The following is a 19,530-nucleotide window of genomic DNA, read 5'->3' as shown; positions in this document are numbered from 1 at the left end:
GGGCGCCATGGCCTAGGACAGATGAGCGAAAACGGAGAGCTGTTTGTAGAATTTTGTGGCAATAACAACATGGTGATCGGTGGATTGCTCTTCCCCCATCGACCAGCACATAAGGTCACTTGGGTATCCCGAGATGGCCGAACAGAAAATCAAATTGACCACATCTGCATCAGCCGAAAATGGAGAAGGAGCCTTCTTGATGTCCGCAACAAACGAAGCGCAGACATTGCATCTGACCATCACCTCGTCCTTGGCGAGATACGACTGAGAGTTGCGCGTGTCCAACGGCGCGAGGAGAAAATCGGGTGTCGATACGACGTCCGCCGACAGACGGAACAGTCGAAGTATCAAGAATGCCTTTATCACGACGAGCCATGGTACTCTCGGTAAAGTTTGTGGAAGAAGGAGTGAATGAATGTCGGATGAAACTTGGAGGATGGTCGATGATCGGAGAAAGGCGAAAGTCGGAATTGAGCAGGCATGTACCGGGTCAGCCAAAGCAGCCGCCCGCTTACGATATGCGGAGCTGGAAAAGGCAGTTAAACGAGCTTGTAGACGAGACAAGAGAGCCTGGACAAACTCCCTAGCCGAAGAGGGGGAAAGAGCCGCCGCCAATGGAGATATCCGATTACTTTATGACTTTTCTCGCCGCCTCAGTGGTGCAAGGACTAATGCAAGAATGCCGCTGAAAGACCGAGCAGGTCAGTTATTGACCGATCGAACAGATCAGCTCAAACGATGGACTGAGCACTTCGAACAACTCTTCCGAGTCACGAATAGCGATGGCCAACAGAACCCGCAGCTTGAAGCGCCAACAGTAAGTCGCATAAATGGCGTCAACTCGGAAGCGCCCTCGCTGGCTGAAATAGAAGCGGCAATCAAAAACATGAAATCCAACAAAGCACCTGGGATCGATTGCATTCCTGCTGAAATGCTGAAAGCCGACCCTGCCCTGTCAGCACAAATGTTGCACCGTCTTTTCGCTGACATCTGGGATACTGCAACATTCCCGGCCGACTGGATGCAGGGTATCCTCGTAAAGGTCCCGAAGAAAGGAGACCTAACAGAGTGCGGTAACTGGCGAGGCATAACGTTGATCTGTACAACCCTCAAAGTACTCTGCAAAGTGATCTTGAACAGGATCCAGGAGAAAATCGACGCTACACTCCGACGGCAACAAGCTGGATTCCGATCCGGACGATCATGTGTGGACCACATCACAACGCTACGAATCATACTGGAACAAATCAACGAATTCCAAGACTCTCTTCTGTTGGTGTTCGTTGATTTCGAAAAAGCATTCGACCGACTTAATCATGAAAACATCTGGGCGGCTCTAAGGCGACAAGGGGTCCCAGAGAAACTAGTCCATCTCATCGAAGCACAATACGAGGCATTTTCGTGCAAGGTCTTGCACGATGGTGTCTTGTCCGAACCAATCCCGGTAACTGCTGGAGTGAGACAAGGATGTATCTTATCACCGCTACTTTTCCTCATCGTAATGGATGAGATTCTGACTGGATCGATCGACTGTGCACCGAACCGAGGATTGCCGTGGAATCCTTTAACCATGGAGCAACTGGACGACCTTGACCTGGCTGACGATATTGTTTTGATCGCCCAAACACAACCGGACATGCAGAGCAAACTCGACGACCTCACCGAAAGTTCCAAGGCGGCAGGTCTCAAAGCCAATGTCGGAAAGACCAAGTCGATGGAGATCAACACAGGAAATCCCTCCTACCCTTTCATGGTAGCTGGGCAACAAGTTGAGAAAGTGGAGTGCTTCCAGTATCTTGGTAGCCAGATAACAACGTCTGATGGTGGTACCAGGAAAGACATCGAAACCCGGATCAGAAAGGCCCGATTTGCGTTTGCGAGTCTCCGAAACATCTGGCGGTCACGCCAGATCTTTCTACGAACAAAAATCCGAATCTTCAACTCAAACGTCAAATCCGTATTGCTGTACGGGTGCGAAACTTGGTGCACATATGCGGTGACGACGCGAAAACTGCAAGTACAGTCCCCCCACAATCATGGGTCACACACAATTATTAGTCACCGATCATTAAAACTGCTGATATCTACTAAACCAAAAGAAATTATATCATATTATTATTTTTAGTTAATCGACAATATCATCAAAATGCATTAAAAATATTATTCGTGCTTTTGATAACAGTAAAATTTCTATTTGAATACTTTTTATCAAAGGTGAACTATAAGCTGTGGAACTATCGCATAAAATTCCAATGTTATAAGGTTGACATCTTAAACCGTTAAGCCCCTTATTCGGATATTTCAAAGATTCCAACCAAATGAATTGGTCCCATATAAGCACAAAAGAAGAGTTTTCATTCTCCAAGTAAAACTGAGCGAATGAAATGTGGAAATTCAATAATATCTAGCCAAATAAAAGTGACCCATAATTGTTACAGAATCCACCAAGTTCCACACAATCATGGGTCACTTTTTCGCAAGCAAAACAAAACATTTCTTGGTTGCTAGCTCAACCCAATTGCCCCTTGAACGTATACTAGCGAAGAATGCCCCTGAATGTTTGCCAGAAACTTGTTGATTTTATGTTAATATTCGGTTGTTGCCATGGACTTCTATGTGACTAATAATTGTGGGCAATATGACTAATAATTATCACAAGCTTCAACTTTGACCCATAATTGTGGTTTTGAAAAACGTTGATTGTTTCGGTAAATTATTTTATTTTTTAATAAAATTGGAAACAAAATCATGTTTGAAATCAAAGACGGAATATTTAATGCCTGAAATTCATGCAAAGCGTGATGTTTGGTCCACTAACACCCGAATGAACGAACATTTTGTGGTGAAATGATACGTTAAGTGACTAATGATTGTGGGGGGACTGTATTTGTAAACCGCTGCCTGCGGAACATCATCCGCGCTTGGTGGCCTGGCAACTGGATCTCGAATGAGGAACTACATCGCCGGTGTCATCAAAGGGCGCTAGAAATCGAGATTCGGGAACGTAAGTGGAGATGGATTGGGCACACGCTGCGAAAAGATGAAACTCGAGATTTGCAGAGAGGCGCTTGACTGGAATCTAGAAGGTCATCGAAGAAGATGCAGGCCCAGAAACTCGTGGCGGCGAAGCCTAGCCGCTGAAATCCGAACTGTCGACGAGAATCTTGACTGGGACCAGGTGAAGACGCTGGCTCCGGATCGTCAACAGTGGAGGTCTTTTACCACGGCCCTATGCACCGGAGGATCGGCGCGGGATCATTAAGTAAGTAAGTATGGTAATCCTGACCACAAACACAGAGATTGCTGTTAGCGAGATTCACACGATAGAGTAACGCATCCAAGGCACAATGATTAGACATGAGACGTGAAAATGTTTTAATAAAATCTCGATTCAAGTTTAATCTCCTGAACCACCAAGGCTTACCTTTGGAACAATTTAGTGGATGCACCGACCCAACTCATCTTCGTTCCATTTGTGTTGCCAGTTGATGAAGGAGTTTCTACGGACTAAAAAGTAAAATTCGTCAAAGGCAATTTGACGCTGATAAACGTCGTCTTCAATCGCACCCACCTTAGCGAGTGAGTCTGCCTTCTCATTGCCCGGTATTGAGCAATGTGAAGGGTCCCAAACAAAAGTGATCAAGAAGCAGCGTCTGGATAAAGCACTCAGTGTTTTCCGTATCTTCTCGAGAAAGAATGGAGAGTACATTTTTTTTATTGAGCGAATAGCTTCGATGGAGCTGAGGCTATCTGTTATGATATAGTAATGTTCAGGTAGCTGTAATTTAACGCTTTCCAGTGCCAAGTAAATAGCCGCTAATTCAGCGATGCACACTGAGCACGGAGACTGAAGACGGTAAAATATGCTGAAAGATTCGTTGAACACTCCAAATCCGGTGTTATCATCTATAAGGGAACCATCAGTAAAGTACATTTTATCAGCAATGTCATGTCCATACTTTGCATTAAAAATACTAGGAACAATATGAGAACGATGGTGTTCCGGAATTCCATAAATTTCATGCTGTAAGGACAAATCAAACTGGACAGAGAAGATGTCGTAGTCAGGGTGGAAAACACGAATGGAAGTAAACGACGAAGGATTAACCTGCATTGACATGAATTCATGATATATGGTCATATATCTTGTTTGAAGGTTTTGCTCAAGTAGCTGCTCGAAATTAGCAATCACCAATGGGTTCATGACCTCACACCTGATGAGGAACCGGAGATATAATGAACAAAACCTATCTCTCAGTGGGAGTACGCCATAGTATGCTTAATGTTAAAGATCATCTTGTTTTTAACAACTATTTTGAAGATATCAGCAGCAACATGTGAAAAGGGTATAAAAGACAAAGTAAACAAAACCGATTTTCAGTGGATTCAAATAGCCCAATATAAGCTCTACTTAACACAAAAACCGTTTTTAGTTTTTTAGTTTTCGTAAGATTTATAATGCAGTTTGAGTAAAGGATCTAAAAAAAAAATAGAGCCATAAAATGACATTATCCTCACACAGATTGTTTTATACACCCTTTACTCCACAACAAAGCAAACGGTCTAGATGCAAAACTTTAAAAGGGGAAGAATGCGGAAAGCTATTCACTCACTCCTATAGCGAGAACCATAAGCCTTTGTCAAAAAATAGGGGAAATTTTATCTCCATCTCACTCACACATATGAGACATACAGTACAAAGCGAAGGGTGTATAAAACATTCAGACGAATTTCATACTCCAGCTAGGGTCTATAAACAATTGCGAGCTATTTTTACATGATAAATCCGTCGTATCGCTAAAAACATATTTAAGCGATCCTACGCAACGTTTTGACCATAAGGACTTCGGAGATTCCTCGTGAATTTTAATTACCGATTTTAAAAAGATTGCAAAATTTTTAAACGCGTTTTTCTCGAAACGTCATAAATTAACATAGACCCTTTTCACGTGTTGGTGCTGATATCTTGCTCAAACTCGACCTTCATCTTATAAAATAAGCAATTTCAAATTGCTCGGCATCTGTTTGAATATGTTTTATCTCAGATTTTACAGGAACACAATCTATGTGGTGATAAACGCTCTAGAAGCGACAAGTCACCTGATGTCCTTTTAGTTGTTGGTGATATTTTTAAAATCAGAAAAACTCCTACTTGAAAAAGATCTTGTAACACATCATCTGATATTGTCATCTGGTTGACAATAACGACACAAAAATATGAAGGGCATTAAAATGGAAGAAACAGAATCAAATTGAAATAATCATTTTTGATTTTCCATTAAAAACTCAATACAATATTCGACCGAATATTCGTTTGGCCGAATAGTTGAGAAGGTTAATATTCGGTATTCTCTAGTACATCTCTAGTTTTAACAGAACCAAAAATTACTGCATTTGGTGTTTTTATGCGTAATGGCCTTTATGGCATCAACCATTTATTAAAACTATAAATTTTCATACCTTTTCATTAAATTTTTCATTGAAAACAAAGTTTGTTGCAAGTTACCCCTTTTTTAAGTACCTACAGTGAAAATCGCATGATTTTAGAAAATTAAAAATAACTGAAGAAACCGATAATTTTTCTGACTACGTCAATTTGATGTCCCAGCAAACTTAAAACTTTTGATGCATAAGAAGTATGATTTTGATATGATAAGTTTTTTAGAAGCCATTGAAGTTGAAAAGTTTTGCATGTTGCCCCAGTTGACCGTATTGAATTTTGTGTCAGGGTTTAGCAAAGGGGGTCGTCCATATTAACTGTTCACTGTTTTTTGCGATATTGGCGTTATTATGCATTTGATTGGAATGAAAATTGGCACACAAGGATTTTTAAGGACGAGCAATCGATTTCAGCTATAAGGAAAGGAACAGTTTCGTCGTTTATGGCGTTGGGTTTTCAACTTTTGAATAAGAATACTCTTAATAATTTGATCAACTTTTCCTTGTTGTTTCAGATTCAGCGACCTCGAAAAACGCTGGTGGAGGCGGATAGTGCCACATCCAGTGAATCCATCGTGACCCTCACGGATATGTCGCCGGCAACGAGGATGGCCAACATCCTGGACGTGCTGCATATGGCCGGCGACTACGACCGGTTGATGCAGGGCGTGTTTGAGAACTATCTGCACCAAAGGATGCCGGATCCGAACATGGCCGGAGCGGCTGAAGCGGGTTCTTGGTTTTGCTTCAACGACCGCATCCAGCAGCAGGTGAACCATCTGCAGAACTACTCAATCTATCCCTACTTGACCTACGCGTTCGTCATGTGGCACTATCTGTTCGCCGGGCTGGCCTGGCCGAAGATAAATTTCCCTTCCAAGGGATTCGAGGTGAGTATTTGTTTTAATGCTAAATATGATCAATCCACAGCGTATGTATGTATGACAGTTCAAACGTTTCCAACAAAATCTGGGAATATTAGCTTCATGTGATCAGTCGAAAGGTTTTTCGAAGTCATAATTATAGTAAGTTTTGAAAGTTCTGATGACCATTCGTAGAAAGAGGAATCGCGTAATTGATATATTTCGTTGCTAAATCCCAAGAAGTTCTTCTTAAGTTATGAATTTGGATTCTACTTGGGTGTGTCATAGGCCCAACTGTCATGCTATTAGAAAAACAAATTATAATACAACCTAGTGGAGAAATTGTACATTAAAATGGATATGAAACAAATTCAATAACACCTTCAATGCGCAATCTCCCACAAATACATAAAAGGTTTTTAAATGAACTCACCCAAACTCCAATTGCATGGCCAAGAGACGACAAGGTGTTGAATGAAATCAATTATCGAAGCTTTTATGATCTATTATATGCCTTATTTTCTCAAAACATGATTGCATTTCCCGGAGCATAAAGTAATTGGAGAAACTGGAGCTGAATGGCTCAAGTTGGTCGGCTTAATAGAACTTAATGATGAATTGCAGCTTCAAAAGAAAGAATAAAAAGAGGAGAGCCATTCATAAAACGCAAGGAAGAAACTGTTTACACTCCTAAGTGTGTTGGGTCTAATTATTTTTCTTCCGCTTTCATCCCTGGAATCTGTGCTGCAGCATGCATGCAACACGCTCTCTAATTTAGTATTCCATTTTGCACCACAACATTCAGCGGGAAATAACGACATTTTACACTTGTAAATATTTTAGAGGATAGGGTTGTCGAGGCTGCTTACAAAAGCTGTTTTGCTCAGGTTTAATTGAAGGTTGAAGTCAAAAAAGCTTTTTAAAATTTTATTTGTTGAATACTGATTTTTAATGTAGGAGAGAGTGTGGGACTTATCTCTGGGGTGAGTTGATTCCTAAGCTTTATTTTGTAGCCGGTATCTCTTTCAAAACTTAAATTTTAGAGAAAAATATGAAAAATTGAGCGAAAAAAATGCCCTGATAGCTCACAAAGTTTTTTTTTATTACAACTTTTTGGCTTAATTTCTGATACATAGCTGGCCAAGTGCCTATCGAAAATGATACTAATCTATCTATCTAATAATAAACTAATACTACTGATTACAAATTTATTTCACAATCAAAATATCTAGCTACTTATTTATAAATTTGGATGTCACATTTTTTAAACAGGATTTGGATGTCAGGAACCACTAGCTCATTTAGTTTAAAAATATTTTTTGGGTTTTCAAACATTCGTTGAAATTTTTTTTACTAAATATGACGCAAACGTCCACGTTTATTACACAGATCTCCCTTAAAATTCTTGGAAAACTAATTTTTCTAAATTGATGGCGCTGAAAATAGAAAATCAATTAGATTTCATTGTCAGCATTTTTTGGATTCAAGAGTTCACTGTGAAAAAGTAGAAATTTATTAAAACCTTAATCTGAATTCAATATCTGAGCCCTGGATTCATTTTTAATTGGATTTCTGAACTAAAATTCGGAATATAAGCTCTAAATTTTTATTTTTTAATAGCTAATTAAGGTGTAAGCCCCCGTCAACCCTACATGATGAACTGACAGGGACAGCCCCCTGGGAAAGGACGCAAAAAATCAAAAAACCTTGCTGCACTAGATTGAAGTGGTCGTTTACTCGTTAACGAGAATGGGATCATCGTCACGTACCTAGCTACTTCCAAGATGACTTGTTTACCCAAGGTATGAACCACATTTTCCGCGCTTCTGCCCTACGGCGTTGTTGAAAGATTTGGGCGGGGAAAAATTGAATACATCTGTGAGATTATGGTGGCTTCTGAAAATTTCTGGGTAGCAGTAAGTTAAAAAATTTGAATTGTTATCTTTTAATAGTGCACGTTCCAAATCCTACGAAATTTTACTGTTTTGTCATAATGGTGTAGCTTGAATGCAATTGTTGCAGGTTCTGATGAAAAAAAAAAATGACATTTTTTTCTGAAAACGGCGCGATTTTTAAGAAATTACCAAAAAGACGAGGAGAGACTTTATCATCTAATTTAGACACTTGAGTGAAGATTTTTCAATAATTTCAAAATTGATTTTCAAATTTTTTTTTTAAACAAGCAATTTATTGTGTTATTAAACGTATTAAATATTTTAATGCATATTAAAACGTAGGAACTGACCAGAGTTGTTTTGGCGTGATGAGAACTTCCGCCTAATTGATAATTGATATTAAGGCGCGATGAGGACTTCCGCTTTATGTGATGCTAGTTCGAGGCGAGATGACGACTTGCGCCTAGTTGTTAGTGAAGTTTGGGAGTGAAGTTTGATACAAGATTTGAGGCGAGATGAGGACATTCACCCAGTTGATGTGAACTTTGGGCGCGATGTGGACTTCCGCCTTATTCATAGAGAGGTTTTGGCGCGATGTGGACTTCCGCCAAAATCATATGAAAGTTTTGGCGCGATGTGAACTTCCGCCAAGTTTGTTGAAAAATTTTAGGCGCGATGAGGACTTCAGCGTTGTTGATAAAGAAGTTTTAGCGCGATGTGGACTTCCGCCTAGTTTATAGAGAAGTTTCAGCGTGATGTGGACTTCCGCCAAGTTTATACAGAAGTTTTGGCGCAATTTGGAATTCCGCCTAGTTTGTTACAAAATTTTAGGCGCGTTGAGGACTTCAGCGTTGTTGATAAAGAAGTTTTGGCGCGATGAGGACTTCCGCTTAGTTTATAGAGAAGTTTCGGCGTGATGTGGACTTCCGCCAAATTTATACAGAAGTTTTGGCGCGATTTGGACTTCCGCCTAGTTTGTTACAAAATTTTAGGCGCGATGAGTTTATAGAGAAGTTTCGGCGCGATGAGGACTTCCGCCTAGTTGATACAGCAGTTTTGGAGCGATGTGGACTTCCTCCTAGATTAATACAAAATTTGAAGCGCGATGAAGACTTCTGCCTAGATTAATACAAAATTTGAGTCGCGATGAAGACTTCCACCTAGTTTATTAAGAAATTTTGGTGCGATGTGGACTTCTGCCTAGTTTGATGCAAAATTTGGGGCGCGATGAAGATTTCAGCCCAGTTGATAATTCATTTTGGCGTGATGTGAACTTCTGCCTATTTTAATACATAATTTGAGGCGCGATGAAAATTTTCGCCTAGTTGACGCAAATGTATTGGTGCGACGAGAAATTCCGCCTAGTTTAAAATAAAATTTTGGCACAGACTTCCGGAGCACGATAAGGGTTTCATCCATGTGAGATTGAACATCCCTAAAACATTGCAAACTCTCTTTAATATTATGTGTGCTTAGAAACCCGACGAATTATTAAAAACTAGACCGGCAGTACTCTGTAGACTGTAGTCGGGACCGGTCCCGCAGTTGCGTTGAAGCGAAATAAAATTGGATTCCCTTGAATCTCGGGTTGAGTTATTTTGCTTTCCGAAAAACCGATATTCGGAGTGGTTATCTGCGGGTTTTCAGTGCTCTAGATCCTGGAATCGACATCCATATGGACACGCGATATCCACGCCTGATCCAAATCTTGAGACGCAATGAAAATTTACACCTAATCTGATTAAAGTTTTGAGGCTACATTAGGACTTCTGCTTAGTTTGAAGTCAATTTGAAGGCACACCTGTCCAATTAAAGTTGTAGATACAAACTTTCGCCTGTAGAAATAAATTTTATGATAGAAATGAAACGTGAGGAAAATTCTGTCAGTCGAACAGAACGAAAAGTAAAATCAAAGGTTTTGAAGGCGTTGCAACAATGATGAAGACTTTCTTAAGTTGATTCGGATTAGAAGAACATTGGTGAGCAATAAAACTAAGTTTTGCTAGCGAATAACATTATAAATTATAGTCTTTCAACTGACAAGAAAAGGAGCGACGTTGATTCAGAAGCTAGATTAATTTCTCGGATGACGATTAGATCTGACTTCATCTTGATTCTTGCAATACTGATGTTGCTCACTCAGTTAAGTTCTCACCCAATCTCTGCGATCGTTGAAAAAAGAATAATGTTAACACAAGTCCCTTACTAAAGCCATTCAAAAAAGTGTTTAAATACTGAATTCGATAATGAAGTTCTACTAAAAAACTTGAGCGAACAAAAACTATTCTTCACCTTGGATATTTTAATCAAATTATCACTGTGCTGCTCAGTTAATCTGAGCAACAAATATACATTTCCTTTAAATATGCCCTGCTCGACCGCTGCTTGTCTCCATCTCCCAGTTCCCCTTTTAACTTGTGATGACATACCTATATTTTTAAATTCATTTTCTGCTGATAATATCAATGAAATTGTTTTTTGTTTTGATAAACCTTCCATAAGTTATCCTTAAAATTTTGGGTACTTTCATAAAGGGTAGCGATACCAGGTCTAACTCGACTAGAAGCTTCCAAGCTTCCATATGGTTTTCGAAACAAAAGTGATTCCTGAGACTTTTGAAGACGGCTCTATCAGCGAGCCATTGTGAATCCCATAGGTTTTGTTCATTCTTATACATATCTTTTTCTCAGGTTTTTTTTTTTTTTTAATTCTTCTATCAATAAAGATTTGAAATGTGAATTTTCGATAAAATTCCATTGTGAACTTTTGAGTTTTTTTTAGATTTCATTCAAAACACAGAGATGGTGATTGAATTTAATTTGATAAAACAGAAAATATTTAATTTTATTTCAATAGTGCCATTGGTCAAAGTTAGAGATAAATCTTTTTTTCTATTGAAACTCTCCCAAAGGTATCTAAACAAAAGGCTAAAAAGTTCACAATAATAACTTCAGGTATATTTTTTAAATAAAATATGTCAATTAATCATCACTGACAAAGTAAATGCAGGTTAAAATACGAAACTAATAAAAATAAAAATAAGGAATTCGAAGAGTTGTTGCAAATACGAATTAGGTACATATGTTTAAATTGCTAACGCATTAAAATTAAGCTTGCTACTTCGAATCATTTTCCGATTTTTTGTATTGAATAATTAAAAAATCACGATCGATTAAAAATAATAAATAAAACGATTTCAAATTTTCAGGCACAGGTAAAGTTTGAAATTTCATGCTTTGAATATTTTGTTGACGTCAATTGCAACATTGGGTGCTGGAATGGACAAAAGCAAGAAACTAAGTTTTTTTTTAATTGAAAATTTAAATTTTAGGTTCCTTATAAGCTTATGTTTTCAGAACATAAAAATTCAGAGTAGAAAATCAAAAAAGTATATTAAAATTATTTCCAGCAATTATATTAGTTTGACTATTAAATTCGATAAAATATATTTGAAAATTTAAAAAACATACAATGAAATTTGGTCAGTTTATAAGTTTGTAAGTTTTAAAATGAATCAGTTTTGAGTGAAAGAAAGCAATCATTCTAAAAAAATAAATTCAACAGTTTTTATAAATTTGGAACAACAAATATTTTTAACACTACTGAAGAAAGTTAAAAAGATTTTTTTTCATTTGAAAAATTTGTTGAAATCTGCAAAACAATTTGATTTTTGCTTTAAAAAGTATCTAAAAATTCGTTAAAATATATTGTTTTAATATTGGTTAAAAATTTATTTATATATCTTTAAAACCTCGTTAAAACATTATATTTTACAGAATTGGGAAAAGCAAACAAATACAAAACTTCTATAATTTTTTTCACAGAAGTCAATATTACTTGCGGTCTTGGGAAAAGTTGGTAAATTTTTTGTTTTAATATTTATCGTTATGTTTTAAAGTTTTGTCAGAGAAGTGCAGATTTTTTCAAAACAATTTTTACCTACTTTCGAAAGTTTCAGAACACCAAAATGAAACAAAATAAGCTCTCAAATTCTTTGCACTAGAGATGTACCGAATATTCGGCGCCGAATACCACCCAAAAACCGTTAGGTCGAATACTTTGCTCATCGAATTGTTGAGCTAAGTATTCGGCCGAATAGTAATGTTGAACATCTCCGGTGGAGATCGTTCAGGTAATGCTGACAAGTATCGCTTTAAACTTTGGTTATCGATTATTCTAGATTTTCTTGAAATATCCAGGCATTCCCATAAATCCAATAAAGAATTCGAAATAAGTCAAATCTGGCCGGGATGCCCGGCTTTATTCAAATTATTTGCTAAATCAAATAAAAAATACTCTAATGTCTCTTTAAAAATTTCATGATTGTGTGTTCAAAAACGATTTTAAACTATTTAAAACGAACATAAATTTTTGTTTAATCCCTAGATACGATTTTAATACTACTGCTGAGATTCAATGGAAACTTTAAAATTCATGTTTTTCTTTCACTTTCCTCTTATATCTTTTTGGACTTAAATTTGTAAAAATTTTGCCTTTTTCAATTTTTCTTAAAAATCGTCCTGAATGGTTTAAAGTATGGTATGCTTAAGGTAAAAGATCATCGTCCTTTTTAACAACTATTTTGAAGATAGCTTGCCCATATTCGACTTTCATCTAACTCGATATCCAATATGCAATTTCAAATTGGTTGACACCTTTTTTGACATGTTTTGCCAGGACTTCACAGGAACCCATTTTTTTTGGTGATAAAGGCCCTAGAAGCGACCAAGGTTGCCGAAATAACAGAAAAATCTGTAATTTCACAGAATTTTGAGCAAATTTTCATCATCAAATCTGTGTCACAGAACACAGAATTTTGAAATATTCACAGACTTCACAGAATTTTTGAATTATAAATGAATTTCTAAAATTATAATTTTTTTGGCCAATACAAAATTTATATTTCTTGCTTTTAATAAGAAAGATACCTATAATAAGATGTCTAATGTTGATTGATTTTCCTCATTTTAAATGAAAAAAAAAACACAATATTTCATGAATTTTTTATGACAATAAAGGAAATAGCATCACGGAAAACCATTACAGAATTTTTAGGTTAAATCACAGATATTCAGATTTTTTTTTCTCAAAAACACAGATTTTATTTTCGGCAAACATGGAAGCGACAAGTCATCTGATGTCCTTTCAGTTATGGGTGACATTTTTTGAATCAGAGAGCCCCTTCTTGAAAAAGATATATGGCGTCATATGGTTATATCATCTAGTTGAAAAACAACAACTCTAGAACATGAGTCTAAATTGGATGAAATAGAAGAAAATAGAAATAATCGCTTTTGTATTTTTTTGTTTTAAACCCAACACCAAATTCGGCCGAATATTCGTTTGGCCGAATAGTTGAAAAGGTCAATTATCGGTATTCGGCCGTTCGCTAAATACCACTATTCGTTTCATCTCTACTTTGCATCTTAGAAAAAATGGTAATGTTGTAGCATTGTGCAATTTATCAATAACCCTTTTGAATGTGGAGTTGAGTATTTAGAGAAACAAGAAAAACAAATTAAAATTGAGACTGAAATTGATGTCTCGAAGAATCTTTGATATCAGCATTTGAATGTCTAATGATCGAAACGATTTTTTTTTAAATATTTGAAGTGATTAGTAATAAAGTGAAGGATGAAACGGGTTTGGTTGGATCAAACCCAATTTCATAGACGATGTAGGATTTTTTTGAGTCAAGATTTGAGTTTCAACACAAAAGCTTTATTAAATTTCAAAACGAAATTTAAAATAACTTTCAATTCTTAAACGTCATATAGTGTCGTAGATTGAAATGTCTTAGGCCTTAGGCTTAGAGGGTTTTTTATACGTTAAAAAAACGGCATCTCTGAAAAAAAAGACCCCCCCTATCCAAAGCACTATTCAGGAAAAAAACGATGGGGGGTCTAGAACAACTTTTTTTTTTGAAGATTTGGAAACAAAATACAGAAGAAAAATTGAGTGGAATTAAACCACTAAAATCACGTTCGCACGGCCTTGGTGCTACGGTTTCACCACACCAAAAAGTTATTAAAGTATGTTCGAACTTATTGAAAACCCTGTAAAACGCCTTAAAATTTGTTTATTTTTCCCTTCGATTTTTTTAGGAAGGTCGGGGTTCTAAAAGTAGAATGTTATATTTTGTATGGCTTCATTGTAGAGAGGACGCTTAATTTTCAACCTTCCTCCTGAGTAAAATAGTTTTTTTTAAAGTACAGAACCATTTTGGAGATATCTTAACACCTCAAGGGCCGTGAAGAAATCTTAGTCGAAAAATATCAAAATTCAACATTTGATATTCCAGAACTCACTGGATCAAATTTTACAAATTAAATATCTTAAATATATTCAGTTACTCAAAGTGTTTTGTTTTATTTTTTGCCAAAAAGTTGCAATTATTGAATATATTACAGTGTAGCACACTTCCGTCAAGCGAAAAAACGAAATATCTCGTATATGGTCCGCAATGTGTTATGGCAGCTGTATCCCTGGTCTTTTCTTAGGTCGAATGTATACAAAAAACCGTGTGTGCTTAATTTCCCTGGCAATATCTTCGCATAATTTAATTGAACATTTCATCCAAATGTTATTTTTAATTCAAACCAGTATTAAGCTCTTCTATTCTCATTGAAAAATTATGATAAGAACTTATATTTAATGTTTCGATAGTAAAAAGCTTGAATTCTAATTGATACACCTGAGACCTGCTATATGAAACTATGACATATAAAATGAGACATGAGACCTGAGATTTAAGATTTGAAATCTGAAATCTGAAATCTGGGACATGATAACTAAGACATGAGACATGAAACCTGCGACTTGAGATCAGAGCGAAATATGAGACTGAGACATGGGACTTAGTACCTTAAACATGAGACTTGAGAGTAAATACGAGAAAAGTTTGACATGAGACGTAAGAAATAAAACATTAAAAGTAAGAAGTAGTGTGTGAGACGTGAGACGTAAGATGTTAGATTTGAGACGTGAAGCTTCGAGAGTGAGAAGCAAAAAATGAAAACTACAAAAGATGTGAAAAGTTAGAAATGAAAAGAAAGAAATAAAACATGACGAGTGAGACGTGCGAAGTGAAAAATGAGACATATAAGAAAAGATACGTGAGATGTTAGACGTGAGAAGTGAGGCATGGCACTAGTGAACTAAGAAAGAAAGAAAGTAAGAAATGAGACCTAGCGAGACATGAAAAGTAAAAAATGAGACGTGATAAGTAAGAAGTAAGACGTGGGATGTGATGGTCCCGTGTATTACTCTAAATGTCTCATATTTCAAGTCTCACCTTTCAAGCCTCAGAACATGGCTTCTCCCATTAAAATTAGTTTCTCCTAAATTTGTCCAGTAATGGTTAAATAATGTGCTAGTTGCAAATCCCGTATAAAAAAAACCTTGTGTAACTTATTTTCTTGCCGGTCCAATCCAATAATTCGATAAGATTGTTTTGCATAAGATTGTTTACCGAAAAAGAAACAAAAAATCTTTTTTTTTTCGCAATCGTGTTAAAAAAAAGATTTTCAAGATTACTCATTCCCAACCAGTCTTTCATGAAATGCCCGTATTAATTATTCAATATTAATTAACCTTTTTTTTTGGCTCGGCCCAACTCAACCCTTCATGGGTACATTTTTGAACATCGCTCGGGTAAGGTCTCGCGAAAATGAGTGGTGTTTTTTTCCTATTTCTTTTTGATCTCTTGAGCAGCAGATTTGTTTTAATTTTTTTCTTCATTCTAATTTTACGCATTTTCCCTTCTCCATCCTAATAGAATTCTCAAAAGCTGGCCACCTGTAAGCTGATACTGGCCGGTCTCCGGAAAGGGCTCTCGGCTCAGCTCAAGGGCATCGGCGAAGGACCAACGGTGCTGCTGGATACGGTGCCGCTGCTCAAGCGTGTCATTAACCCCTCGCTTCGATCCGTGTCGCTGCAGCTGCTGACGCCCAAGTGAGTAAAAATGTTCTGAAAATCAGGGTACCTAAGACTTGAAAAACTGAGCTGAAGTGAGCATTAATCTAGTTTTTCAACTTTGAATTATGAATCTAAGTTCCAACTGAGCTCTCTATTCTGAGTTCGCTACTTTAATTTATCGGCCTTATTGCTTCTAAATAAATTCTACCCGCTCATTTTCACCATCTTTCATGTCATCTAACCTTCTATCCATCTATAAACATTTCATAATCTTTAGATGTCCCCACTAAAAAAAGGACATCACTTTTCACCGATAAAGCCGATAAATTGAAGTAACAAACATAAATTATGGTGATTTCTTCATAAAATTCTGAGTTCTGAATCTCGATTTTAAATCTGAATCTGAGGTTCCGAAACTGAGTTATGGAACTAAGTTTTAAATCTGAGTTCGGACTATGAGCTTCGATTATGAGTTCTGAATCTAAGTTTTGAATCTGTGTTTTGAATTTGAGCTCTGAATTTCGATTCTGGTTGTCAAATCTGAGTTACGAATCTGTTTTTTAATCCGAGTTTTGAATCAGAGCTTTGAATCTCTGTTCTGATTCTAATTTCTGAATCTGAGTTCTGAACCTGAGTTCTGTATCTTAGCTCTTTATCTGAGTTCAAATTCCCAGTTAAGAATCTCAATTTCAAATGTGTATGTTGTATTGTTGTATATCCATTTTTCATTTCACAGGGAAAAATCGGACCTAACCCACACGGTCGAGGTGATGGCCGATTTCGGGCTGAACTACATCCAGCTGAAATCCGCCGAAGGAACCTACCAGTATCAGCTGGATCCGGATATCGAACAGCTCGGTCAGTATCCGGGTGTTTCGTCGCAGAACTTCAGCTACTTCGGCAAGCAAATTGTGGCCAGGGAAGTTGAGCTTGAGCAAATGAGACGCGCTCAGCCGAAGGCGGCCGCCGCTGGTTCTGGTGTTTCAAAACCCCTCGAAGGCAAGAATGCCACTAGCTCCCGGAAGCCAGTTCCGGCTAAGACATCGAGCAAAAAGGACGATCCAAAGGCAGAGTTGCCAAACCATTTGCAGACTTTGAAACCCAAGGAAATATCCAGCAAAGTGAAACAGGTGGTAAGTATACCGTCAAATTTTGATTTATATTCTGAACTGAATGTATGCAGATTGTTCCATTATTTGTTGTGGTGCTGATGCGCAGGAGATGAAGTTTCACAATTTACATCGATATTGAAATTTACGAAACAACGTGGTCCAATGTAAACAGCTAAAAAAAGTTCATTGTGGGAAAAAATGAAGCATGTTTTTTGATGATGTACTTTTAATCGATTTGGCAAAATGTGGAATCCATTCGAATTGTTCCGCAAAAGGATTAACATATCTCGTCGATTGATTGTCTTTTTCGTTGTTTTTTTCCTTTTTGATGATGATTGAGCTGCTGCTGACGAGCAGTTTTACGTGATGGATTTTGTATCAAAACATACTCGAGTACAATTCCGGAAAAAAGTATTGGAAACTTACGGAAAAGTTGATTTTGGCTGCAATTAAAAAGTTTTGTACCAAAATATGTAATAAGTGCTGGTTGGATTCTGTTATATTTTCAAATATTCGCTACTGACTTGTTCAGAATCTTTCGTTTCTGACTATAATTTGGAGCAACATGTAATGTTTTATCTGTTTCGAAATAGTTCTTAAATAAGACTTTTTTTTCCAAAAAATACAATCATCAACATCATTAGAATTCAAGTAAAAACAAACATGAAGTCGATCCCGTTGCACAAGAAAAAGCAAGTGAATACAACAATTCGTATGCCAATTTGCAAAAAGCAATTGCACAATTTCAATCAGTCGCGAAATTACAGATATTGGGTGAACAGAAAAAAAACACAACCACCATCAATTTTTTTTTAACTCAACCAACCATCGAATCCCGAATCAGCAGCGCAAGAACGGAGCAAAAGCTGCCGGAAGTTATACCATCAAGGATCAATTTAAAGAATATTTTTATTATTCAGATTGATTGCATCGTGCGCCTGGTTGGCTGAAGAAACTGCGGATCTTCCCATCTTGCCGGTAAATCCGAGGCAAACACAGTAGAACTTCCTTGCCGAAAAAGAAGTGCCGTTGGAGCGCTGAATAGCAGAAGTTTGATTGAACGGCTGATAGATAATTCCGCCCCTTTCTAGAGCTTCTGTTTTCTTGATTTCTTTTTTGGGGTGTGGCACGGTGCAATTTTCGTTTCCCTTATTCGGGAGGAAACGGGAGTACACTTTTCTTCGCTCCGAAAAGATGTATAGATCCAATCTTACTTTCTGATTGGTTTGATAGGATTGGTTTCATAACTAAAATTGATGTTTGCGATTAGGTGTACTCGCTCGTCGTGGTTTTCGCTCGAAGTTCTATCAATTTAGTTCCTTATCGAACGGTAAAGATTAACTTTACTTTGCTCGAAAGGGTTCGTTGCAGATGGATGAATCTTTGTTTTAGAAATTTGATGGTTTTGAATTTCACAATGAATTTTTTATCGATAGGTTATTTTTGAAGACGAAAAAAAAGAAGGGAATGGGATAAATAGCCTTTAGGATTAAGAAAAAACAAAAACCTAAATTGTAACTGATATTTTTGCAATGTAATGATCCTACTAATATTCCATAAATCTCAAAAAAAAAAAAAATTCCATACTTAGTTATACTGATCACTTATTTTATTTTTATTCTCTTCAAAGGTATCGAAGGATTTCTTTGGGCGGATCACCACTAGGGAAACTACCATCTCTGTCCAAGAAGGTAATCTACATTGTAAAGTGCTTATGTCAGTTCCAGTTATAACTTCTTTATTTGAATTCTTTTGCAGGTGGCACTGATACGATTGTTAAGAGCCCGATCTGGTATCGCTACAAGGAAGGATTCAACAATGCTGTTCGCAAGGATGTCACTCTACGTGATTTAATGTGAGATAAACAATGTGTTTCGTTTACTAATGTTTCAATGTTAATAAAAAGGGGATATGTCTGAAATTTCATAAGTAATTTACGTTGGACTCCACGTAAATTACCAGCTATTAGTCAGAGAGCATCCATAGTACCAGATGGAGTCGACAGAGTTAAAATAAAAGTAATCCATAGGTAATACATAAAAACTACTTTTTTTATTTGACCCCTTCGAATTCCCTTCTCTTTTTACTATATTGGGCTGTGGAAATTTCTGTTCAGGATCGTCCCTAATAGAATGCTCGATTGATCATCAGGTTGTATTTGTGAGATAATAACGCACTTAATTTCATATAATATCATCATTGCAATTTGGAACCGAATTTCAGCTTTGACACATTCCTATGACTAAGATAGAAGGAATGAAAATTCCGAAAATTCAAATATTTAAACTTCCAGCTCTTAAAAGT

The 19,530-nt window shown here is 36.9% G+C and overlaps 1 protein-coding gene across 2 annotated transcripts in view; it reads left to right on the top strand.

Annotated features, from left to right (window-relative positions):
- The window catches only part of LOC129742997 (chromosome transmission fidelity protein 18 homolog), a 42,827-nt gene extending 23,571 nt beyond the window's left edge, over positions 1-19,256 (top strand). For both annotated transcript variants that reach the window (XM_055734941.1, XM_055734942.1), the window contains exons 7-11: positions 5,955-6,329; positions 15,975-16,150; positions 16,851-17,247; positions 18,857-18,917; positions 18,985-19,256. In XM_055734941.1, coding sequence (XP_055590916.1) covers positions 5,955-6,329; positions 15,975-16,150; positions 16,851-17,247; positions 18,857-18,917; positions 18,985-19,085 — 1,110 coding nt within the window. In that variant the 3' untranslated portion in view covers positions 19,086-19,256. The remainder of the gene's footprint in view (positions 1-5,954; positions 6,330-15,974; positions 16,151-16,850; positions 17,248-18,856; positions 18,918-18,984) is intronic.
- Positions 19,257-19,530: the final 274 nt, after the last annotated feature.

The sequence above is a fragment of the Uranotaenia lowii genome, chromosome 2, assembly GCF_029784155.1.
Source record: "Uranotaenia lowii strain MFRU-FL chromosome 2, ASM2978415v1, whole genome shotgun sequence".
NCBI classification, from domain to species: Eukaryota; Metazoa; Arthropoda; class Insecta; order Diptera; family Culicidae; genus Uranotaenia; species Uranotaenia lowii.
The sequence above is the reverse complement of the archived record's forward strand: the minus strand, read 5'-3'. Positions and strand labels throughout refer to the sequence as shown.